Source organism: Dermochelys coriacea, chromosome 25 (genome assembly GCF_009764565.3).
Source record: "Dermochelys coriacea isolate rDerCor1 chromosome 25, rDerCor1.pri.v4, whole genome shotgun sequence".
In the NCBI taxonomy this organism is placed as follows: domain Eukaryota; kingdom Metazoa; phylum Chordata; order Testudines; family Dermochelyidae; genus Dermochelys; species Dermochelys coriacea.
The window spans coordinates 13318123-13342782 of record NC_050092.1 but is presented as its reverse complement, the minus strand read 5'-3'; the positions used below and the strand labels follow the sequence as shown (position 1 = coordinate 13342782).

The window sequence follows — 24660 nt, the reverse complement described above, 5'->3', positions numbered from 1 at the left end:
TCCTGGGGCTGTGCATGTGGTTTGTTATTGCATGGTCTCTGGTTAGAGCTGGAGCAGTGCATACTGCTTTGTTATTGTAGGGTCTGTTGTTGGAGCTGGAGCTGGAGCGGTGTATTTGCTTTGTTGTTGTAGGGTCTCTCGTTGGAGCTGGGGCTGTGTACGCTGCTTTGTTATTGTAGGGTCTTTCACTGGAGCCGGAGCGGTGTATTTGCTTTGTTGTTGTAGGGTGTCTCGTTGGAGCAGGGCTGCTGCTGTTTGCTTAGCACAGACCAGCACAGCGTTTGCTTTGGGGCGGGGCAGCTCAGTAGAACTGCTCTGGATGGGAATCAGCGGTCGAGGAGCCCAGGGGGCCGGTCAGATGCCCCGTGCCATTTCTAAAGCAGCCATGCAGTGCCCTCTGTTGGCACAGCCAAGACCCTCCCCACAGCTCTGTGCCTGTCTCCTCCCCACAGCACTTTGCCCTGCTCCTGAAGTACCTCATCCAGGTGGCCATCCCTGACATCCCGGCCTGGGTGGCGGAGGAGATGGCGAAGCTGGAGTATCAGCGCAGGGAGGCCTTCAAGGTGAGTTCAGCGCCCAGGGGTCGAGCGACCGCAGCTCACACACCCCAGCTGGGCGTGCGGAGCGTGTAAGGGGGTGCCTCAGCCTAGAGGTCATGTCCCAAACCCCTCCCCCGTCCCATCGCTGGTTGTCTCAGCAGAGTGGCCAGGGGTTGGGGGGCTCATGCGCAGTCGCTGGCCTGCCCTCTGGGTGCTGGCCCGGGGTGATGCACGTCAAGGAGCAGCCTGGGGGTTGCTCTCCCTGCCCCGGCCCCTCTTCTGCAGAGTCACCCCGCCGCGGTTGCTTCTGCGCGCCCGGGGCTGGAGGCACCGAAAGCCCAGGGGAGAGGCACCCGGAGCTGCGCCGTGACGAGCAGGAGGCTCCCCGAGCCTCCCGCCGTCCCAGGCCCCGGGTGCTAACCAGCTGCTGCCCCCTCCCCTCCCCTCAGAAACACGAGCGGCAGGCGCAGAGCCACTACCAGCAACAGCAGCGGCGCCAGCGGGAGGAGGAGGAGCGCCAGCGGCAAGCCGAGTACCACGCCCGCAAGGAGCGCGAGAGCAGCCGGGACGAGGGGAAGCCCGAGGCTGCCGGGCAGGACCCCGGCCGCGAGAAGAGCCAGGCCAAAACCAAAGGGGCCGGCGGCTCGTCCCATGGCTCCGAGAAGCCCAAGAGGCCCAGCTCCCTGCTGGCCACCAACAATGTCATGAAACTGAAGCAGATCATCCCGCTGCAGAGCAAGTTCCTGTCGGGGGGCGGCGCCGGGGCAGCCGGCACCGCCACGGCCCAGTCCCCGACGGGCAGCGAAAACAAGCTGCCTGGCTTCCTGAGCTTCAAGTTCCTGAAGTCGCCGGAGACTAAGAGGGACGGGGGCACCGAGAAGGTCCAGTCACCCACCAGACCGTTCAACCCGGGCAAACTGTTCAACTTCGGCAAGTCCGAGGGGGCCGGGGGAGGCGGGGCCAGTGGCAACGGCGCCGCCGCCCCCCTGCCGCAGCGGCCCGGCCCGTCCTCGGAGGGTGGCGAGAAGCAGCTGCCCAGCAAAGCCCACCTCAACGGGCTGGTGGACGAGGGTGGCGTGGAGGAGGGTGAGCTCAGAGCCGAGGAGGAGAGCACAGGTCATAAACTCTAACTGGGGGGATGGGGGGACAGCGGGCAGGGAGTTACGGATCCCGGGTCTGTCCTTCAAGCAGAATTAGGACGTGCCCAGCCTGGCGTGGGGCTCTTAGGACACCTGCACCCCCCCTCCCCGCGCCATCAGGAGAGTGGAGGTGGGTGCGTAACGTGAGCGGTGGCCGTCCCATCCCCCGCGGCATGGGAAAGCAGAGTTTGGTGGCAGGGGCGCCTTGGGCCTTGAGACAGGCAGCTTCTGCTCCCAGCTTTGGTGACGAGATCGGTGGCCTCAACTCAGTGCCAAGAGGCAGTTCAGCGTCCTCAGGAGAGGGGCAGGAGTGGAATCGGGGAGTGAAGGTGGGGGCAGCAAGACAGGGTTGAGGGGCGCCTGCAGAGCCCAGGACCAGAAGACTGAGGGCGGGGAGGGGCCTGCACATCGGGGGGTGGCACAGCGTTGCAGATGGGGCCCATGACACAAAAGTGCGAGTGACTTGACAGAGCAGTGCCCGTTGAATATTGAGGGGCATTGGTGGAGCTGGGGGTTTGGGGCTGGACTACCAGGGGGCTGTGGATTGGGAGTGAGGGGCATTGGTAGAGCTCCGTGTGTGCAGGGGGAGGTCAGGGCTAGAATAGCTGCGGGGCTGGGGGTCGTGCCTGAGGGGCAGCAGCAGGACCACCGGTGGATTTCCCCCTTGAGCACGGGTGGGTTTTCTCCCTGTCTCCTAGCTGAGCCAGGACCCACTGGGGCCCTGTGCTCTGGGCACGAAGGGCTTGTGGGGGCAGGGGAGTATATGGGTGCTGTACGGGCAGGTTCCCCAAGCGCTCCCCATGGTAAATCTACCCTAATGCAGCACCCAGAGCCAGGCACAGGAGCTGGCTGTGCAGCCAGGGGCAGCCTGAGCTTAAAGCCGGAGGGGTGGGTCAGGCAGATGGGGCTGGGGAAGCAGGGGCAGCAGCAGCCCACAGTGGCCTTGCGCTCAGGAGCTCAGCTGGGGTGTGCTCAGAACTCCGTTCCCCTGCGTCCCAGAGTGAGTCAAAGCCCCCTGGGGCCCTGCAGGCTCCCAGCAAAGACTCTCCAAAGCTCCCTTGGCTCCTGCTGAGCCCCTGGCATCTGCTGCAGGGAAGCTGTGCCCCTGTGCGGGGAGAAGGTTATCCCCTTTCCTGCCAGCTCTGTCTCCCTGACTGCAAGCGTTCGGCCTGGTGTTGCTCCTGCAAACACACACCAGAAGGGGGGGCTCCCTGCCTGCATCCTCACAGGGCTCAGCGTTGGCTGCCACAGCTGTCCCAGCCCCTGAATCTGGCCCCCTGGGCTCAGGTCCTCCTCAACCCCTGCTATCCTGGCGCTAATGTCGCCATGACGGCCTGCTTGTGCGAAGGGTGGGCAAAGTGCTCAGTGCCCCAGGCAACAGCTGGCGATGGGCTGGATGAGCTAATGGGTCTTTCGTGCTCCTAAAGTCCAGGGTGGCATGAACGGGGTTGGCACCACACCCGCCGGACTCGAGTGGCAGCCATCCATCAGCCGGGGGATGGGGAATTTAGCTCATGGGCCACCCTTGTCAAAGTCTCTAGTTCCTTTGGCCCAGCTGGGGATGGACAGCAAGGGAGCTCAGTGCTGCAAGATCAGGCCGGAGCCACCAATCCCCCTGGGGCTGGCAAGGTGTCACGAGCATCCCAGCTGGGGGAGCACGGTGGGAGGAACGGAGTGGGCGAGCCCAGGTACGGCTGGAATGAGGGGGCTGGGGGCACAGGCCCACGGTGGCGATGTGGAGGCAGAGATCAGGAGGAAGGAGAGGTGGGTCACCACTGAATCATTCACCCCTGCCTTCTCACCAGGTAAAATCCCATATGCACTGGATGCAGAGGGGAAACTCGCTGCTATTCCATCTCACCGCTTCCAGAGCTCTCCTCCCAACTCTCCAGCCTCGAAATGATTTGATTTTTCCAGTGCAGGGACATCTTTCTGCTTGAAGAACAGACCGAGGGGCGGGGCAGCGAATTTGAGCCACATAATTTCCATGCATGGTTGACATTTCTTGCACTAAAAAACGCCCCCAACCTAACAGACTCTATTCCGTTCTTCTTTAGACAGCTTAAAAGGCGGAGGCAGAATCTGGGAGCTGCTGCCTCCCCAGCATATGCAAAATGTTGAGCTTTACGGTTTCCAGAACAAAGAGCACCCTGTAGTTATTTCTTCAGATTTCCATTGGCAGGGAAGAAGGGTATCCAGCCCTCAGTAACTTTGGAAGAACTGGGACGTTCCCTCCCCCGCAATAAGGAGCTTGCACATAAATGTCATGTCAGACTGGGAAAAGAATCCACTCAAGGTGGAGGGGCTCATTGGGGTGGGGAAGGATAAATAACCAATGATCTTAGCAACCAAATAATTGCAGGGTCTGTGGAATTCGGGGTGGGCGGGAGGGATTGTCTTCACTTCAGCAGCAGGGAGGTTTTTGCGTAGCTAGTTTATAGTTTATCTAGTGCTTTCATGACTGAAATCTCAGAGAGTGGCTGAGAGCTCTGCAGGTCACCCAGTGTTTCAGCCACACTAGGATTAGCAATCAAGCTTTCGGTCTGCCAGGGCTCGTTACTTACGTTGCCAGGTCAATGGCTGATACACTTCTCTGCTTGTGGCTGACTTAGCTTTGGATTTAGCTTAGATTTAGTTTTGGACAGGGACGGAGGAATCTTTGACTATTTACCAGAGGAATACTGTATGAGGAGAAAGGAGCTGGGGACTCGGCAGGGCAGGAAAGGAACTGCCAAGGAGGCAAAGTTTCTAGAGGACCATTATGCCGGGTGGTGGCAAAGGACAGCATCCACCAGACTGAGTCTGGGGACTGATATGTGCGTTTACTATCGGATGTTTTGGTTTAACTCTTTTTAAAGACGTCAGTGGTCCCTTGGCTGCTTTATCATAGGAAGGAGACAAGTCCAGAACCTGTAGAAGTGCTGCCCCTGCCCCATGTGTGCCCCACAGCAAGCTGTGTACTCTGATGCACACTGACAAGTGAATCACTAGATGTGCAGAGCATTTAGAACTAACATATCTGGAAGGGGACATACCCACAGCATCTCGAGCAGAGAGATGGGGGCTTGGCTGGCCCCATCTCTGACATCCAATCTTTAGGGGGTTTGAAAGCAGCCAGTCTCCCCAAGTAGAAGGGACCTGGAGTTCTCAAAGTGGGTCCTCCAATGGCTTGTTTGCAGCTCCATCTTCTGCGACTGGCCCAGTACTGTGGCATTCCAGGCTTGGGGATACCCGGAGATATCTCCCAGGCCCGGAGTCTTAGGAAACAACACTATTTTTTATTTTATTTTTATTCTTCCTCCACAAAAATGGTGTTTTTGTCTTCTAACCAAGCCATTCTGTAGCAGCAATAAAATAGGCCCAGGTGCGTTGAGGATCTAACCAGAGCCAGAGAGGTGTAACACAGGCTAGGGGTGGTGAAAATTTCCAGCCCTCTGTCACCTTCCACTGTCTAATGGACAGTATTGACCAGACACCAAGAAGGGAGATGTTTCAGAGTAGCAGCCGTGTTAGTCTGTATTTGCAAAAAGAAAAGGAGTACTTGTGGCACCTTAGAGACTAACAAATTTATTAGAGCATAAGCTTTCGTGAGCTACAGCTCACTTCATCGGATGCATGAAGAAGGGAGAGAATCTGTGTAGAAAATACCTCTGTGCTATCAGCCATGAAGGATAGGCAGGCTGTTGAGGCAACAGCTGGTGAAACTGCTATGATTACGTGCCGTTACTCAGTTTGGTTGCATGGTGAATGGATGTTTAATGCAGCCGCATGGGGGCCTAGTGTTTCCTTAAATGCGGGTAAGCCTGGTATCTCCTCTTTGCAAGATCAGACAAGGCTGGGTCATGCTGCTCTGAGCCACAAAAAGCCTTATGGACATAAAGTCTGGGGCAGAGTTATCTGAAGAGCATGGAGGGGAAACCCCTCCAGTTACGTGCCTGGATTTCCCTTCCTCGGAGATCTGCCAAGAACCTTCTGATCTCTCCCCTGCCCTCTTTGCAGCCTTGATCATGGCTGTTTGCTTCTCGCTGAGATGGACTAGAAGGGGCCTCTCTCCTGCGGGGAGGGTATTATTGAGCAACTTAGCATCTCTCTCACTGCCCCCAGCCGTTGAGTGTGCTGATTTGTAGCATGTCAGCCCAGGGACCCAGCCCTGGCATCGTGTCAGCAGATGCATCCTGGGTCCCATGATAGATGGCAGGAGCCGTGACTGTCTCACACCGTGATGCTTTGGGGTGGGGGTAGACACAGGGTCACCCGAAGAAAAATTGGGACAAACCCAGAAAGGGCAGGAAAGATGGGAACTTGGGATTCCAGGGGGCCAAGAGGCCATGGTGACTGGGGATCAGAAATCCAGCAGGCGCTGGGAACAGCTGCTGTAGCAACTCCTCCTGGCTGCCAGAGGCGAGGGTGGTACCTGCGCTGCAGATAGCAAGTTGGCCTCTCTACCTCCTCCCTTTCAGCTGCCATGAAGCAGCAGCTAGAGAGTAGAGTGATGGCAGCTGTGGGATGAAAGGTGGGGAGAGAGCACCCCCCAACCTCACATTACCCCAAAGAACCTCCCAGGCACCCCAACTCCATCCCAAGGCCAAGGGTGGGATGAAGGAGGTAACCTAAGAGGCCTTTTCCATCTGCCTCTGCTACATTCCTAGGAAATGCTTGTCACTAGCTTATTTCTGGGCTGTCAGCAGTGCTGATCCCATGCCAGCAGCTGGGCTTTGTGGCCCTACAGAAAACCTGAGCCCAAATCTTGCCCTGCCTTCCAACCTCTTTGACCCCACCAGGGCAGACTTTGGCCCTAGCTCTACTAAATTAAGGTCTGGATGGCACTAGAGGTGGTGAGGTTCCTCCCAACACTGTTTCTCTGATGACCATTGTACACACCCAGCATTATCACCTTTCCAGAGGGAGATCATCTCCCCTCTGGGAGTCCCAAGCATTCTCCACCCCTCCAATTATTTCCCACCACTCATCCCAGGAGCTTAGAGCTAAGCAGGAACCCTTCCACAGCTGGAGGAGCTGCTCTGCGATAGCACAAAGTCATTCCTCAACTTCTTGGTGCCATAGGCAATCCGAGGAGGAAACCCCAAAGTGGCTTTGTGTTCAAACACTATTTTAATTTGTTTTTATAATTGATTCACCTTCAGTTTATTGAAGCCAACTCTTGTGTTTGTCATTGTTTAAATCACGCTGGTCTTAAAAAGAGCGAGCTCTTATTTATTATGTTCACATGAGAGTAACGCTCCTGAAACTATATCCTACAAGCGCCACTTACCAGGCCCCCAGCAGTCCAGGGAATTTTTAAAACATGTTTATCTATAAACATATTTATATGAGCATCTGGCTGGCTGGCGTCTTTCTTTTCCTGGGCAATTACTGTACAAAGAATAAAAAGATTTTTTTCCCTGTTTTATTTCTTTCAACTGAAATTTTAAAAAATAAAGGGATTATTTATTTCTTTTTAATTTGTCATATTTTTGTAAAACCTGCAGAAATGCAATAAAAATATATTTCAACAAACATGGATATTGCCATCTGCTGAATCAACTAGACCGTTTGCAGGCTGCGTCGGCTCCGGGGAATCACTTCTCCTGGTTTCTGTTCCTATGCACTGTTTAGTAGATGTCTCCAGTGTCCCATTGGCTGTCACCAATAGCTTCCACCATGTGAGGATAATAAACACAGGATTAGCAGATGTAAGGGCAGAAGGGACCCTGGCGATCATCTCACCTGACCTGTATAATGCAGGCCATAGTTTTCTGGGTACGGGCATGTACGTGACATGGGGAAAGGTGCAAGTACCATAGGGAGGGGGCATCCATGTCTGAGAGGTCACTCAGTCTGCCCCAAGGGTTTTCCTCGAGGAAGCCCCACGAGTTTGCTTTCGTTTTGAGGGCAACTGGATTAAATGCAGGAGTGGGAGCCAGGACTTGTGGGGTCAGTCCCAGCACTGGGGCAGGCAGCCCAGTGTAGGGCTTGAACAGAGAACTGGGAGTCAGGATTCCTGGGTTCTAGTCCCAGCTCTGCCAGAGATTCATAATGGCCTAGAGTAAGTCACTTCCTCTTGGCCGGTCTCAGTTTCCCCAGCTGTAAAACCAGGGTTAATAAGGAAACTTAGAAAGCTCAGGGCCCGATTTTCCCCACAGGAAGAGGCAAGATGTGGGACATGCTGTTCTGTGCTCCCCCCTTCTCTACTGATGTCAAACACAGCAGGAACAAAGGGGAATAGGTGCCAGGGCAGCCATGGGTCTTGTTCCTATCCTGCCCCAAGCAGTGAGAACACACAAAGCCAAAAGCCAGGACTGCCAACCCCAGTGATTCAAAAATCGTGAGTCTAGCCCCCACAAAACCACAAGATTGCCTTAAAAACCAGGAGATTTTAATGTCACACACATTGGGTTCTGGTTATTTGTCTCCTGGTGACCAAGCCCTTTTTTGGAGGGGGGGGACAGTCTCCCCAGCCAGGAGCTGGAAGCTTTTTTGGCATATATGAAATCTGAGATCCTTCCCCCCACAAACCCCGACTCCAGGAGCTGGGACTTAAAGGGAAACACCAAATCACTCAGGAGTTGGCAACACTGACCTCTTTCCCCCAACCCCATTCTCTCATACACTCCCTATTTGGGCCAGGGAAGGGGCTACCCCCACCCTGGACTGGAGGACACCCCCTGGGGGGGGTGGGGGACTGACCAGGCCCAGCCAGCTCCAGCTTGAAGGCTGCCAGCCCCTCAGCAGCACGTCACCAGCAGCCTCTGGCCAGGCCCTCATCATGGCACAGAAAACACACAGCTCCCACCAACATAGCACTGGAGGCCAGTGAGCAGCCAGCGGCTCCAAGCACCACCTCCTGGCTCCCCAAACAGATGCACTCGTATGGCATTCCCTCACCCACAGGGCATAGCGCAAAGGCCTCTGGGACCCACAGCTGGCTAAGGTTAGCACAAAAGACCGAGGGGCAGGCAAAGCTGATACTTCATGACCTGCAGCAGGTGGCCCAGTGATCCTGGGGGCAAATGTATCCCTTCACTTTTGCAGCCTTTGGCTGCACTTCCCAGTCTTTCCTCCCCTGAAGCTAAAGCCACATTGACTCTGATGGTGTTGCAGAAGTTACAGGCTTGTGCACGGAAATGTGCCCTACGGATGAGGTTGCCTCCACCTATATCAAAAAACAGTTAAATCCACAATAGGCCCTGGACCAGTGCTACATAGCAGCCCTGTCAATAAGCCTATGTAAGAGCTTTCTGCATCCTCCCTAAGACTAGGAGGAGTCACCACAGCCCCAAGGAATAAGGGACGATATCGACCTTGGAAATGTAAGTTTCTGTTCTACAGCCCACCAGCACTGCTCCAGCAGGCCACTAGCACCACCAGAGAGTGGGGCAAACTGGAGTGAGTAACCATTGAGAAAGGCATAAAGTTATCCTAGTGACTATTCTATGCCTTACAAATAAATGAGTAAAAACAGTACTTCCTGTCCCTTCCATCTGAGAAGCAGGTTATAACACCGCTATAAATATGCTTGGAGCAGAGGAGAAGAGAAGGCAGGAGGACCTCATTTACTCAACAGACAAAAGGGGTAGGAGGAAGTTACAAGATATACTCAGTGCATGACTTGTACCTGTGAGATAAAGGGGTTAGCACACTGGTGCTCTAGCTTCAATTCCTAGATTGTCACTAATGGAAAATAAAGTACAAGCGGCCACCTTCTACAGCTAACAAGGAAAAACATATCTGGGATGAAGGGCAGTTTCTGCCCTGCTCCAAGTGCCATTTCTAACTCTGAAGCAGGACACTTGGAGCAGGGCAGAATAGAGAAGCTATAGCGCGACATTTCTACGGGGCTTCACCCACCCACAAAGAAAAGTAATAATTAAAACTAGGTAGAGAACAGAATGCTCTTTCTCGAGGATTTGAAATTTGTTCTCATTTTGATTGAAAAATGAAACAAATTTCAAAGTTCTCAGCAAAAAATGTAAACAGAATTTTGTTTTAACATAAGGCAGGCCACGGCAGGTCAGACAATGGTCCAATGGCCTGTCTTCCAACCCTGGTCAATGCCAGGTGCTTCAGAGGAAGCGAACAGAACAGGTAATCATCAAGTGACCCATCCCATCATCCACTCCCAGCTTCTGGGAAACAGAGGCAAAGACCCAGAGCCCGGCCTTGCATCTCTGACCACCTAGGTTAACAGCTGTTGATGGACCTCTCCTCAATGAACTTATCTAATTCTTTTTTGAACTTCGTTATAGTTTTGTCCTTCACAACATCTCCTGGCAACGAGCTCCATCGGTTGACTGTGCGTTGTGTGACGTACTACTTCCTTTTTTTTGGTTTTAAACCTGCTACCTATTAGTTTCATTGGGCGAGCCGTGGTTCTTGTATCAGATGAATAGGAAGTGTTCAGTTACTCCTTCACTTTCTCCACACTAGTCATGATTTTACAGACCTCTGTGAAACCCCCCAGTAGTCATCTCTTTTCCAAACTGAAAAGACCCAGTCTTTTAAATCTCACATGGAAGCTGTTCCATACCCGTAATCATTTGTATCTCTTCTCTGTACCTTTTCCAATTTGAATATATCCTTTTTGAGATGGGGCAACCAGAACTGCATGCAGGATTCAAGTATGAGAGTAACATGGATTTATACAGTGGCATTATTATATTTTATGTCTTATCTATCCCTTTCCTAATGATTCCCAACATTGGTAGCTTTTTTTTAACTGCTTTGTATCAACCTAAATGTTTTGTTTAGGCCAAAAAAGTCAAAGCTTTTCATTTGACTGTTTTATATATCTGTAATACAACAAATTCAAAATGAGAAGTTGTTGCTATGAGAAATGTTTCATTCAGAATGTTTCACTATTGTCGAATTCTTTGCTTTTTTCCTCCAAAACAAATTTTCTGCAAAACTGACAATTTCACACAGTGTTTTGATTTTGATTGAACTGGGTTTTCCCATGGAAAATCTTCACTGTTTTTCCCAAGCAGCTCTATCAATAACAGTTCTGTTTTCCTTGTGTACCTATTATTCTGTGCACTCACACCCATGGTAAAGTTATGGGACAGAAATATATCATTTTTAAAAAAAATCAAGCCTGTAGTGACAGCTTGATTTGGGAGTCCAACAGTCACTCATGTACCAGTTTCAGCACTCAGGCAGCAGTCTCACCCTATTGAAGTAAAAATGGTAGAGGAGAAATGGGAAAGAAAAACATTCTAATCCTCTAATTTCTGCAAATTTATTATACACAGTATCAAACATGAAATAGTTTAAAAATAAATGCAAAATCCAACAGCTGTGACATTCAACTAGAACAGAATATTTACAGTTGCTCCATTACAGCAGCCCCTCTATCGCCACACAACTCCTCAGGAGAACACATTGCCCCCTGCCCCACAGACACAGAGTTTGCAAAGAGAGTAAGGGGGAAGAGGCTGAGTTGGAACTCAGCAGGTATTTCTTGTCCACAAGCAGAAGGACAGGCTGTAAGTAATACAGGCTCCAAGGGATACACTGTGTATTGCCAAAAAATCACCCTGGGATTTTGTATTCCAGACAGACTGTAACGGACATAAAAGCAAGTTGGGATGGCTAGAAAGATAAGGCCCAATCCCATACATTCAGCTGTTACATGCAACTGACCAAGGAGACACTGTAGGTTAGTCTTAATAAAAAACCCAGTAAAGCCTTTTTAAACTATACACATTGCACTACATCATAAGAAACACATGTATTTGAAAGTCCAGCCCAGCCGTATTGTGCACGGTGGCACAGTGCCGATAAGCACCACGGATCATTCCTTCAAATTGCATGGCAGTATTTTCTGAAACTTCTTCTTCTAAGTGAAGAATCAATATCTATTTTTGTCAGGACTCTTCTGCAGTCCAAGCTAGACAGACAGCCATCGTTGCAGAAAAAAGCAGGTGGCTAGCGAGTGAAGTAGTTTACTCTGCCCTCCTCCAACAAGTATGCATGTGTATTTAAATAACTAAATGGCCAATCTTTGCTAGTATCTCAGGAATGAAGATATCCATCTTTATACACACATTACTTAGCAAAGCAAGGAAGAGTATTTGACTAATTACACTGTTAGATCCCCCCCCCCACACTTCTGAAAGGAAGAAAAGCACATTTAGATTTGTGTTATAAACAACCAACCACAAGATTACAGCACTGGGGTGCATTGGACAGCTACAGGGACCGGTTATCAATGTAGTATTCATAATATGGGAAGCAACGAGCTGGCCAGTGAAAAGTCATGACTATATACTCAGCAAGAGGATTTCCATTCACCCTCAAAACTAAATTTTTTCACAGACGTGAGAGCGCCAAAGCAGTAACTCCAGCCAGATATAGCGCAGGCTAACCTCCCCACCATGCACAGCTCATTGTTAAGGCAGATTCATCCTCCCAGCATGATGGCTATTCTAGTCTGGATGTTCACCTCTCACCACAGAATGCCAATTGAGTTGAAGCGTGTGCTTGTCTGGTAGAGGAGACAAAAAGATAGTGATACACAAAACTTCGTTTGTGCACAGGTGGCCTGAACAGCATTAGAACCCAGGACCACAGAGGTGCGGGTTGGCTCATGCCATTTGATTTACTCAACCACCCCACCTCTGCCATCAGTTAATTTTTAGTTGAAAAAAAGCAAAAAGTTTTGACAACATGGTCCTTTTATCCCTCCAGCTGGTTAGCAACTCCCAGGTTTACACTGATAAAAGCTGAACTCAGGTCACAAAAGGATTAAGTCCACCAGGACTTCTCCAAAAAGCATTCAGACCTTCAGTAGTAGTTTGCCCTTCTACAAAACCCAAGAATCATCACTGGAATTGCACCAGTTTGAATGAAAAGGCCAATCTGTACATATGATTAATCTTTTCACTCACCAGATCCAGGCACAGGCAGGGAGCAGAAAAGCTTTGCTTTAAAAAAAATAAAATAAAATCAAATCTTAGTGCAGAACAAATGGGAAAGTTGGCATTTGTCCATTCCCACTTTTAAAGTCATAATTACAAAGTTGCTGTCTTGTAACAGACCAAGCTCAGCCCTCTACACCCAAAGGAAATATTCATCCCAATCTTATAACAAGGAAATTAGAATGAATAGAAAAGAAGTGTAAATTCAACTCTAACGTTGCTAGTGTGATGTTGAACTCCACCGAAGAATCCACATACATCCATGAACACACAGGTCAGCAGTAATGCAGGAGACAGCTACAAAGCTGTTGGCCTCTCAGATGAGAAATGTATGCTGGTGGATGTAAAATGTGAGTAATCCAGGGAGCCAGTAGTATGGTTCTAATGAGCACATCCACTCTACATAAGCTTGCAATTAGCAGCAAGGAAGTCAAGTAGCCTACCTGCAAATGCGGCTTTGGTCCCACATTTCTCAGCAGGTTAGTGGTACTAAACAGTGCTCCAAACCATATCAATCTCTAGATGAGATTCCATGACTAAATTCTCCACTACAAGGAGGACAGGCATACATCTGCGAACCAGCCAAGTGGAGATTGCTGAATGTGCATTCAATATGGTATGAAGGATAGTCTGTGCTTGAGTAAACAAATGATGCAGTATCCTTTATTGGGCATGTTGACCAACCTAATGCTCAACCCCACCCCCCAACCACACCTGGCCCCCTAAAAACAAAAATCACACACACTTTTTATACATCAGAAGTTATAACACACAAAAGTTACAGAAGACAATCACCAAGAATCCTTCCAGTCAAAGCCATAGTGTAGCATGACTTCCCAACTGCCAGATGCCAGTCAATAAATCAGGGAAAGAAAAGGCCATTATAATAAGCATAGTTGCAAAAAAATAAAAAAAAAAACAAACCGCCATAACAAAAAAAGATGCATCTCTTTTAAACAGAAAAATAAAGTCACATTAGTGATATAAACATACTAATGCTAGATGGTAAATGGCAGCTTTGCTTATGACTGAGGCCCATTTGTATGGCCTGTCCATGATATACATCATCAGCTTCTGCTTAGTCAGATCTATTTTCAAAAGGTATATTCTGAAATGAGCTCCTCTGAAGTAATCTTAGCTACTGCAGAAGCAGATTTAGGATTTTTCCAGCAAGCCTCCAAAATTCTGCCTCAACACAGGAAACAGTCCAAGTGTTAACTGAATTACTGTATAAGGCACAAGAATCATGATGCCTTGAGAAAGAGAGACACCAGCCAACAAGAATCCGGGAGCTTCTAAACCCAGTAGCCCCCCCAAAAAAGCAACAAAAATCAGTACTTCAATTCAGTAGGCTTAAAACCCCAAGTGACTGACTGCACGAGAGATTTCTTTGAACACTGCAAACAGCATATAGATTGGTACATAGGCCCTCATCTTCTCTGGAGCTCCAGACCACAGTAAACAGTGTTCAAAGAATTACACGCCACTCTGCCAGGTCAGCCAGAACCACGCTCGGCACCTGGTTCTGAACATGCTTTCAGCTTGTATGGTTTGGTACTTAAGGCCCAATCTACACTACAACTACAAGTGTCAGGGGACCAGCAGTTGTCACTGAACCTGGTCACAACACAGTTCGATTTTAGTACTAGTGAATCTTCACCCTGCCCTCTACAGAGTACGTTTACTCTGCAATTAGACACCCAAGGCTGGCTCATACCAGCTGTTCAGACTTGTGGGGCTCAGGCTAAGGGGCTGTTTAATTGTGGTGTCGATGTTTGGGCTATAGCCTAAGCTCTATGAACCTCCTACCCCACATGGTCCTAGAGCCTGGGCTCCAGCACAATTAAACAGCCCCTTAGGCTAAGCCAGCTACGAGTTTTTAATTGCAGCATAGACATACCCTACCTATGCTAAATGCTCAGGCCCTGTCTAAGCTGGGAAAATAGGTCATAGTCTAGCCAAAGTTTTAAACAGACAGGGAATCTGGTCGATTCTTCCTCACAAATACACCCCATCCAGCAGGGTTTTCACAATGTTTCTGATCTCCATTGTAGCTTGGTTTGTAACCGGGTATGGATTCGGTGCTCTTATGGGTAACTGCATTTGAAAACATTTTCAGACTAAGCACCAACAGTAGTGGCCCTTACCAGCCTGCCAGTTTTACTCAGAACAGGTCATCCTCCCTCAGCAGTATCTCTTTGTATGTCCCTGTGTTTGCTCAGGGAAATGGCTTGAATGTACACAGATAAAATAAAGCAACCGGCAAGTCTGAAGAACCAACCACCGATACAAATAAATAGGGCCTTTGCAGAGCAGATCTGACCACTTATGACCTCTGGAATGGAACATGTACCAAGGGTTTGTTTATTTAAAAAAACAAAACAACTTCCCTTTCAAACTTCAATACCTTTTAAAGTTGCTTAGGAGTCGGGGCGGGGAAGAGAATAAAACCCCTTCAAACACTCCTCTGAAGTCAACATTTGATATCTGGAGTTAGCTTAAGACATCTTTGGTTTTGCCTCGTCAGTCACTAAACTTGTGATAACACCCACTACATCCAGCTTTGTTTAAAAAAAAAAAAAAAAAAAAAGCAATGGCTACCATTGAAACAACCAGATTTACCCATCACATCCAATCACACTGAGGGGTTACTAAACAAACAGAGATGGCACAAACTTCAGTGCTATCCAGTACAGGGGAAATCTGCCTCGCAGGGGAGAACAGATGCTTGCTAGGTTATTTCTAGGATTCAGCACCCTCTGTACTTCTTATTGAAATAAAAAGAGTGAAATATGTTCCTGCAGCTCCAATTTCTGCTAAAAAAAGTCACCCTAGACACTGCAAAAATTCTCTTCTGATCTTTTTGACAAGCTTCTAAAGTTTTATAAAAACTTTGTACAATACACATCAATACTAGAAACAATAAAAATACCACTAGGCGGACATATACAAAATACCAGTTAAGGGTCACTAAATCCCAGTCACTTTGTAACAGGATAATCGGAAAGTATTAGAGGAGCTACATATTATACAAACTGAACACTGTTGGAGAAGTTCTGGATCTCTGTTTAATGTATGATTTGCCTAAGACACCAGACAATCAGTTGGGTTGGAGGGTTTTCACATGCAACACAAACCCAATACACATGTATTAAACAGCAGTGGAAACATTTTGAACGTGTGGCAGCTTGAGGGTGGCATTTTCAAGCAGTTAGCAGCATGGAAACTGGATGGTGAGGGAGGAGGCTTTCAGTTCAGATTAGATAGTCTTGCTCAACTGGTCAAAGTCATCAAAACTTTCAGTAAAATGCAACAAAGATACCTGTTTGTGAGCATCAGAAATCCATGCTGCTTGTGTATTGCCAGCATCAAAAGCAAAATGCTATAGTTTGATTGAAAGGACACTCAAGAATTTGAGTAAATATAGGTTTTTTTCCCATTCCTCCAGATTTGCTCTCAGGAAACTAAAGGCAACTATTTTTTTCTCTTTGCCAAATCAATTTTTCTAAGAGCATGAGAATTTTTGGTAAATTAAACAAAAACAAAAAAATCCTTATTTGTAAGATTTCAAAGGCTCCACTACCTGCAAGGTCACATTTACTGTAAAGGGAACAAAGATGGGGGTATCGAACAGGATGGTACTGCCAACTCTTTAATGGTACCTCACTCGCTCTAGCAGAGAGGCCAGCAAAGCTCCAAATTCTCTATTAGTACGGAATTAAACAGCACTTAACGAGGCTGGAACTCCCAAATGTAGCTAAAAAACACAGCATTGGTTAAACTTTTGTCATCAGCACTACACCCATGTCCTCTTTTGGTATCTTACAAACCTTTTAACATGGCCTTGAAGCTAACATAGCATTTTCTGTTTACACGCCAGCATCTTTTTTGGCAGCACAGCTCTAGGAAAAGGAGTTCTGTTAAGCTGTAATTGCCAGTAGGCCACAAACTTGTAAAACCATATTTTTGTCCTCAGCAACCCAGCTGGTGTTTTAACCCGAAATCTGGAGGGGCGCTGCTGCAGCAAAACGTAGCTATTTTAAGGGCAGGTACAATTTTAGGTCCAAGTAACTTAACGACCTTCATTGGAAAAGTGAGGTGACGAATATTAGAATCAGAGTTTAGCGCCTTGTACATACTTGTAGAAATGGAGCAATAAATGAGACTACGTCCTGCTCCTCACAAAGTCCTGTCTCATAAGATAAACTGTGCTGCTGATGGCTTTCATGCTCATCATGCTTTTATTCCAAGCAAGCTCTGTCCCCTGGTCTAATTGGGACACAGTAGCAAAGGTGAAGGCATGAGCCTCACAAGTCTTTCGTCTGAGTTTAACCACCATGGTCAAACTCCCTACAGAACTAGGCTTACCCAGGGTTTTCTAGAAAGAGGCTCACATGGCTTCTGGACTCGGTTTACAATTTGCTGATGAGCAGAGATGCTGGGAAAAGAGCATCAGAAGGCAACAATCTATATTTCAACCTAAAAACAACAAACTCAGCTTTTCACATTAAAAGCAGAATGGACAGTCAATAGTGAGTTACACACACACCTTCAACCAACCATGCTGATTTCCTTTGACTCCACTTAGACATCTCGAGGGTTTTGTATTTGGCTCCTACTGAAGATAGTCAGCAAAGGGTTACAGGTGACAGGCACTGAACTGTCATTGTCCAAATGAAAGAGGGTCTGCCTTTAATATAGACCGTAGAAGCTCATTTTGTTCAGCTACTTTGCATCCAGAAGTCCTGGACTCAGCTCCAGTCATGCAATGTATGATTTTTCAGAATCACGAGTTGAGAGAAAGGAAACAGCCAATCTAGAGGCCAAGCTGTACCCAGTTTGATTCTCAAATTTAACAAACAAGTTTGCAAGGTAGACCTACCAATTCCATTCCACCTGCTGCCATTAAAGACACTGTTGATCAAATACTCAGTAGGATAAAAGTATCCTTTTTTATTCCAATGGAGAAGTTGCACATACCAGTCCATTCGAGACCAAAAGGCTGTTAAAATGTAAGAGCAACCAAAGCAACACACCTGTCACTTGAATTCTCCATGACTATTGATGTGTGCAATAACATATGCTGCCGAACAAAAAACCCACAATTGTTTTATCAAGATGACCACGTTTGATAAGATCAGCATAACCCTAAAATCACCCCCAGTAATTAATGCTGATTTTAGAATTAACATTTCAGAGCGGACGAGACCGCCCCCGCCCCAAATTACTGCTATACTGAGTACAGCCAATACAGACTTGACTACTGTAATATACCAGTGGGTATATGGATCAGAAAGCCTATTCCACTGGAATTTGCATGCTGTAAATTCATGTCTCCTCTCCAGGCTTCCATGGCAAACTGGGTTAATTAAGCAACAGGTTTAAGGAAATCTGGAAAAGTGATAATGTAGATTTTTTTTAAAAGGGATTAAATTTATACTACATCATTTGCTGACTTGTTCCACCATCGATTGCTCCGTAAGTTTTACGGCATAAATAAAAACTGGAGAAAAAATAAATACATTGGCTCCTATGAAGTCTGAAGTGGTTTGGGCTGCATAGTGGGGGGCGGGGGAGGGGGGAAGGGGCGCGGAAATTTACACATTGAGACAAAAACAGGAAGTGCCTGCAAAATAGTGTAGGAGAGAGCAAGAGTTTAAGTGTCCTCATTCATGTCCTGGCTGTCTGTCCGAGCAATTTTCCGTGGTGGTGCCGAATTCTCACCTTCTATTTCCACTTGCTCTTGATCTCTCTTCTTTGCTGCATTCTGATTGAAGCAAAGAGAAAGGTACATCAGTGAAGTCCTCCTCAACATTCCACTCCAGAGATGGCTACATTTCCATACTGAATGATACATCTTGCATAAATATTTTGTAAAAGGTCTTTGGGAGTGAAGATGCTGATGTATATGAACTAGCAGAGGCATCTTCTGATGAATGCCTGAGTTCTGTCCAAAGCTGAACTATATTATATATTGAATTTTCTTCTAAAATGCTCTGCTGCCCCAGCAGGGCTGCTAAAGGACAGTCCTTTGTTCTTAGCTTCTTTTTTATTCCAAGGATCTCAAGTGCTTTATAAACTTTAATAAGACCCTCTTTTTCTCCCGTTGCTCTGATTCAGTCTCTGAACTTCTCAAACCTCCCAACTGGCTTCCATCATCACTCTGAAGCACCTCATCAGCTTCAGACTCCTGACAACTCTGCTCCCATCTATGCATCTCCTTTCAACTCCTCCTCCATCTCTATGCTTTGCCAAAACTTCTCTCAGTTGCTCCCTTCACCCACTCCCAGCCTCCGACCTTCTTTCTTGCTGCTCTGTACCTCTGGAGCAGCCTTCATGTACTCCTCCCAAACACACACATTTTGAAGTTACATCTGCTCTGGGAAGCTTTGTGGCTATGACTATTCCTCACTGTGTGCATCTTGTATTGTACCCACTTGTGCCTGTAAAGCACAAACTCAGAGGCAGGGTGCATGCTAGGAACTTTTATAACACATGTACACCTGACATGTACTATTAATGCGACCTTGTGAGGTAAGCAAAATGTATGATTTTACAGGCGAGTACCTGGAAATAATGCATTCAAAGGCACCCAGTGAGTCAACAGCAGAGCCAGAAAAAGAACCCAAGAGTCCTGGTTCCCAGTCTTCTGTACTATCAGTCTAATAAAGGACTATGGTCTCAAGTATACCTCAAAAAAACTTCATTTTACAGACGGGGAATTCATGCACAAAGAGGCTAAGTGACTTGCCCAAGGTCATGCAGAAAGTGTGGCAAAATCAAACAGACCTCCCAATTCTAGGCTACTGCTTTAGTCATTGGACCATCTTTCCTCTTTCTAGAATATGAAGAGTGAGAAAGTATACCACAGATAGAAAATTTGTCACAAGCACCTTCCGAAAGAATTGAGAAATCCAGGATTGGCTCAGTCTTCCACTTAATTTAGTATCTATGTATTTTCATGACTAATTACAGGCATTGATGGTCACATAGTAGAAGCAACCAAAACAAACTGCACTTTAAAACCAGATACAAAGTTTTACATTTAAAAAAGTCATACCTTTTTGTCCCATTGCTGATGTAGATAACGCAAAAGTATGTTAGTCTTTTCTGTTACTATGACTGTTGAAGAAAGAGAAAATACACTCTGAAGGCATTTCTAAGAGAACATTTAAAACAAACTACAGTGACCAAGACTTCATACAGGTTGTGAACCTTTTAAAAAGGAGTGATAGAATCGCTGTGGTTTTAATTGTCCTTATAATCATTCAATAAGGATAGAGAAAAAGATGTGCAAAAGCGTACCCAAAAGTTAAACATCTGTACTCTTTGGAGGCCCTTAAATCTGACAAAGATAGCACAAAACAGAACTTTTTTTAATAATCAAATGAGATTAATACTAAAAATTTGGTACGTACTCAAACACAAAATAAAAGTTCTAGTACATATCACTTGAAGCTTCAAACGCAGAAGGAGCATACTTACTTTGTTCAGATGGATATTCCCTTGTGGGAAGATATACTGACGGTCTTCTGTTCTGTAGAAGTATTAGAATTGTTACAGTGCAGAGGAAAACAAAAAAAAAACCCAAAATTTCCACATACAACTAAGGCTGCTGAATGATCCCAGTCCTGACAACAAGTTCATCTCAACTGCAATGCTATAAAATTGTGGCAATGCAGCATACCATAGTCTCACTGTACCACGCAGCTGCAAATTCTTCCACATGTTAAAAAGAGGTCCATTTATCATATATGTGCCCCAGTGCCACTGTTAAATTAAGAATGTAAAACATGGGGAGGGAATGCCACACAGGTTTGGCTCTGCTGATATTGCATTTTTCTGAAGTACATTAACTTCATATCTGGGAAATCTCCCCTCCTGGGATTCCAATCTCAGATAAGCAGTTGTAGCTCATGATGATACCAGCAATAACTTATTTTAAGAGACCCAAGGCCCAGTTAGAGGCCATATGAAGCACCAGTATCCTCTGCAACTCTGCACGACTTCAAGATCATCTCCCGAGAGATTGAATTTAGATAGAATACTCACCGATGCTTTACATACAGAGTCTGCATGAAATCTACTGAAGTTGCTTTTGTTGTAGACTGGTAATCCTTTCAAAAAATCTGCCTAAAATGACAGAAGACAGCTTTGGTTAAACAATGAAGCAAGTAAAGAATTAAAATAGTAGATCAGCAAAAAGATCAAGGGAGTTGCACATGTCAATAATGCTCTTTTTCATTTATTTATTTTTTAAAAACCATTTGGAAGTATGTTGACAGCTACGAGGTCAGATATCAAATATTCAGAATGAACACTTTTCAGAGTAGCAGCCGTGTTAGTCTGTATTCGCAAAAAGAAAAGGAGGACTTGTGGCACCTTAGAGACTAACGAATTTATATGAGCATAAGCTTTCGTGAGCTACAGCTCACTTCATCGGATGCATTCAGTGGAAAATACAGTGGGGAAATTTATATATATATATATACACACACACACACACACACACACACACACACACAGAACATGAAACAATGGGAATTACCATACACACTGTAAAAAGAGTGATCACTTAAGATGGTAATAGCTTATCTTAAGTGATCACTCTTCTTACAGGGTGTATGGTAATAGAGAACATGAAACAATGGGTATTACCATTACTCTTCTTACAGTGTGTATGGTAATACCCATTGTTTCATGTTCTCTGTGTGTGTATATAAATCTCCCCACTGTATTTTCCACCGAATGCATCCGATGAAGTGAGCTGTAGCTCACGAAAGCTTATGCTCAAATAAATTTGTTAGTCTCTAAGATGCCATAAGTACTCCTTTTCTTTTTTAGAACGAACACTGGTTTTCTTAAGACAAATCCTGCAGTCCTGTGTGAATGTCTCATCTGTATTTCTCCAACCTACGTGACTTATGAATCTCCAGTGAAAGGCTCTGTTGTAACAAAACTATTAGTAAACAGTAGCAGAAAACTGAAAAACTGGTCTTTGCTCTGAAGAGTCCTAAAGTAAGGCTATCTACATAAAGAGTGAGACTACTGGGCCTGAAATGGGATCATATCACATACAGCATATGTGCATAAACATGGATACTTTTCCCCTCATCCACCAAAAAGCAATCATAGAATAGCAGGGTTGGAAGGGACCTCAGGAGGTCATCTAGTCCAACCCCCTGCTCAAAGCAGGACCAATCCCCAATTTTTGCCCCATATCCCTGAATGGCCCCCTCAAGGATTGAACTCACAACCCTGGGTTTAGCAGGCCAAAGCTCAAACCACTGAGCTATCCCTGCCTGCTCCCCCATGTTGCTTCCCTGCTGAGAACCATTATAAATACTTAAAGACGAGAGCTAAATATTTCTCTGAGATGCAAAATAAACTCCTTAGCACTGTTTTGGACAGGTTGCAAGACAGCTTAAAACAACATTAGTTTTCAATTATTATACCATGTCCCCATTCACACATTATACATTTTGACCTACTAAAGTACAAATGTCATTTAAACAGTGAATCAATTATTGTAAAGAACACAGTTGGAATCCATTTTGACAGAGGGCAATAAAAACTGATCAAACATCCAAAAGAAGCAGTTCTTCCCTCCTATCTCTTCCAGGATAAGTGGGGGTGGCAGGCACCCTAGTTAATTACTTTCATGGCAATGTATTTCTAGGTGCCTACTAGATTACGTACAGCTGTCCCCACATTTAAGCATCTCGTCTTTGAGAGTCCAAATATAGGATGAAGCCTCAGAATGACAGCCCTGAAAATAATGGCATGAAAATCACGCAGGATCTTTTTTTAAAGGAATAATTTCTGCAGATTTTGTTTCATTGTTCAGCTTCTCCAATTAAAAACAACAAATGCAAGACAGGCACCATACATGCAGGCCAGAGAATTACACACCTGCAACAAGGAATCTAGCTAGTCATTTAACACTACATGCAGCATCATGATATCTTAGCTCCAGTCTAATGGGAGCAAGCAAGAGAGAGCTGGAGTTTCCCTGGTTACTAGCCACCAGGCTATTTTTTCCCAGGGCAGAAGTTATTTGAATGATTCAGCTCCAACACCACTTGAAGTGTTTACTGGGCAACCACCATTATGGAGATATTAGCACGAAAACAAAAGTGATTCTAAAAAACAAAAACAAAAACAAAACTTCTCTCTCTCTTTTCCTTAGGGCAAAGAGGGAAAATGCCCCAGCCAAACCAAAAGAGCTGAGGAACGTCCTGAGGAGTCGGGAAGTGAAGCAAATCCTCAAATCTGAGGCGTTCCTCCATTTATTTTAAGGGAAGGTGACATGGCAGGAACCTCAGATGCAACTGTGACTAAGCTGCTGCCTGGAGATTCACAAAAAGAAAAGGAGGACTTGTGGCACCTTAGAGACTAACAAATTTATTTGAGCATAAGCTTTCGTGAGCTACAGCTCACTTCGTCGGACGTTAGTCTCTAAGGTGCCACAAGTCCTCCTTTTCTTTTTGCGGATACAGACTAACACGGCTGCTACTCTGATGCCTGGAGATTCTCTCTCTACTTTCCCCAGGGCTATTGCTTTGAGGAGGGAGGCAGGGACAAGGCTACACCTGCCTCTCCCATGTCAGCAAGACCCCCCCCCCAGCAGTTTCCTGAGACTGTGACCAAAAAAATCCCATTACGGCTGTCGCCCGCCGCTCTAAGCAGAGAGATGGAGAGGACATCTCCGCCCCAGCCCCTCAGTCCTTAGGAGGGAACGCAGCAATACGGCTCAGCCCCACCAGGCCCCGGGGGGTGGAGATGCTGAAGATGAAGCCGGGGGGGGGGGGGGGCGGAGAGAACCGCAGATGCTGGAGCCCCGCCCCCGAGTGCCGCTACCTCAGGCTTTGGAGAATCACTGCCCCCTTCCCTGCTACGCAGGCCCCGGAAGGAAACACTGAAGCCCCTTTTCCTAGGCAGGGCCACACGGCTGCAAGGGAAGGCGACCAGGGGACTGCAGCCCCTCCCCCAGTCACGCCCCCCACCCCCGAAATCACCCCTCTCCCCTGAATTAGCAGGCCCAGGAACTGCTGTTGGGGGAAGGTGGGAGGGGACCGACACCCCTCCTAGGAAAACCCATGGGGGGGCGGGGGAGAAGAGGCCCCTGGGTGCCGTGGCTGCCCCAGCCCCACCCATCACCAAGCCCCCCCCCCAAACAAGGCCCTAAGGTGCTGGCACTGGGGGGCGCTGCAGGGGGGCGAAGGCTCTGCCCCGAGAGGGGAGGCCCATGGCTGCTCGGGGGGGGGTGATCCCCAGGGCGGCTGCAGCTGTCTCCCCTCACCCCCCCCAGAAGACCCCAGGGCGCCCGCCCCACAGCCCGAGGGGGGGGTCCGTGGCGGCCGCACCCCAGGGGAAGGGGGCCCATGGACCCAGCCTGGCCCCACTCAGGCTAAGGGCGGGGCCCTCTCCCCGGGGGTCCCCATGGCTACTGAGGCTGCAGACCCAGCACCCCGCCTCCCCCACCCGCCATTTTGTATGGGGGGGGGGATACAAGCCACCTACCATCTTCCCCGCCGCCGCCTCCGCCGCACGGCAACTTCTAAAAGCTCACTCCTCAGCCTAACTTGCCTCCTTGTCCGCACCGCCCCTCCGCCCGGCCACGCACACTCCCATTGGGTGGCTCTGCCCAAGACTGCAGGCCTATTGGCCACCGGACCTGTCCCTCCAATCGGCCCAGAAAATAGCCGTTTAGGTTGCGGCAGGAAATGCCCGCCCCGGCCCCTAAGGCTCGCGGGAGGAAGAGGAAAGGACCCGGATGTGGGAGCGGGCCGCGCTGCTTCATGGGAGCTGTAGTCCCAGTAACGAACACTTGGCTTCCCACTTCCCATGAAGGAGGCCATTGACTGCTGCCAGGATCAATAATAATTTATGTCTCATTATTAATAGGGTGACCAGATGTCCCTTTTTTTAAAGGGACCATCCCGTTTTTTGGGGACTCTTTTTTTAAATATAGGCACCTATTACCCCACACCCCCATCCTGTTTTTTCACAGTTGTTATCCGGTCACCCTAGCAAACAAGTTAGTAATAATAATATATATATATA

General features: G+C 47.6%; 2 protein-coding genes across 4 annotated transcripts in view; one reads left to right on the top strand and one right to left on the bottom strand.

Annotated features, from left to right (window-relative positions):
- The window catches only part of ANO8 (anoctamin 8), a 32218-nt gene extending 26245 nt beyond the window's left edge, over window positions 1–5973 (top strand). For both annotated transcript variants that reach the window (XM_038384507.2, XM_038384508.2), the window contains exons 16-18: window positions 453–563; window positions 989–5167; window positions 5309–5973. In XM_038384507.2, coding sequence (XP_038240435.1) covers window positions 453–563; window positions 989–1669 — 792 coding nt within the window. In that variant the 3' untranslated portion in view covers window positions 1670–5167; window positions 5309–5973. The remainder of the gene's footprint in view (window positions 1–452; window positions 564–988; window positions 5168–5308) is intronic.
- A 4926-nt stretch (window positions 5974–10899) lies between these two features.
- DDA1 (DET1 and DDB1 associated 1) lies at window positions 10900–24459 on the bottom strand. Of its 2 annotated transcripts, none has more exons than XM_038383759.2 (5): window positions 24118–24459; window positions 20647–20727; window positions 20080–20131; window positions 19655–19716; window positions 10900–18361 (listed from the first exon to the last, which is right to left on the bottom strand). In XM_038383759.2, exons 1-5 carry the CDS (start codon window positions 24118–24120, stop codon window positions 18251–18253), a joined length of 309 nt encoding a protein of 102 aa, XP_038239687.1. In that variant the 5' UTR covers window positions 24121–24459; the 3' UTR covers window positions 10900–18250. The 2 variants fall into 2 exon arrangements, with proteins under 2 accessions (XP_038239687.1, XP_043358360.1); XM_043502425.1 differs by lacking the exon at window positions 24118–24459 and adding an exon at window positions 23455–23766.
- Window positions 24460–24660: the final 201 nt, after the last annotated feature.

What these genes read in the sequence shown, in the direction of transcription:
- DDA1 (XM_043502425.1), bottom strand. Translation starts at nt 23,751, where the DNA reads ATGGGTGGGGCTGGGGCAGCCACGGCACCCAGGGGCCTCTTCTCCCCC. An exon ending in GTGATTCTCCAAAGCCTGAG is followed by an intron (nt 20,728 to 23,454) that starts GTAGCGGCACTC and finishes CTGTCATTTTAG; the next exon opens with GCAGATTTTTTGAAAGGATT. An exon ending in ACTCTGTATGTAAAGCATCG is followed by an intron (nt 20,132 to 20,646) that starts GTGAGTATTCTA and finishes ATACTTCTACAG; the next exon opens with AACAGAAGACCGTCAGTATA.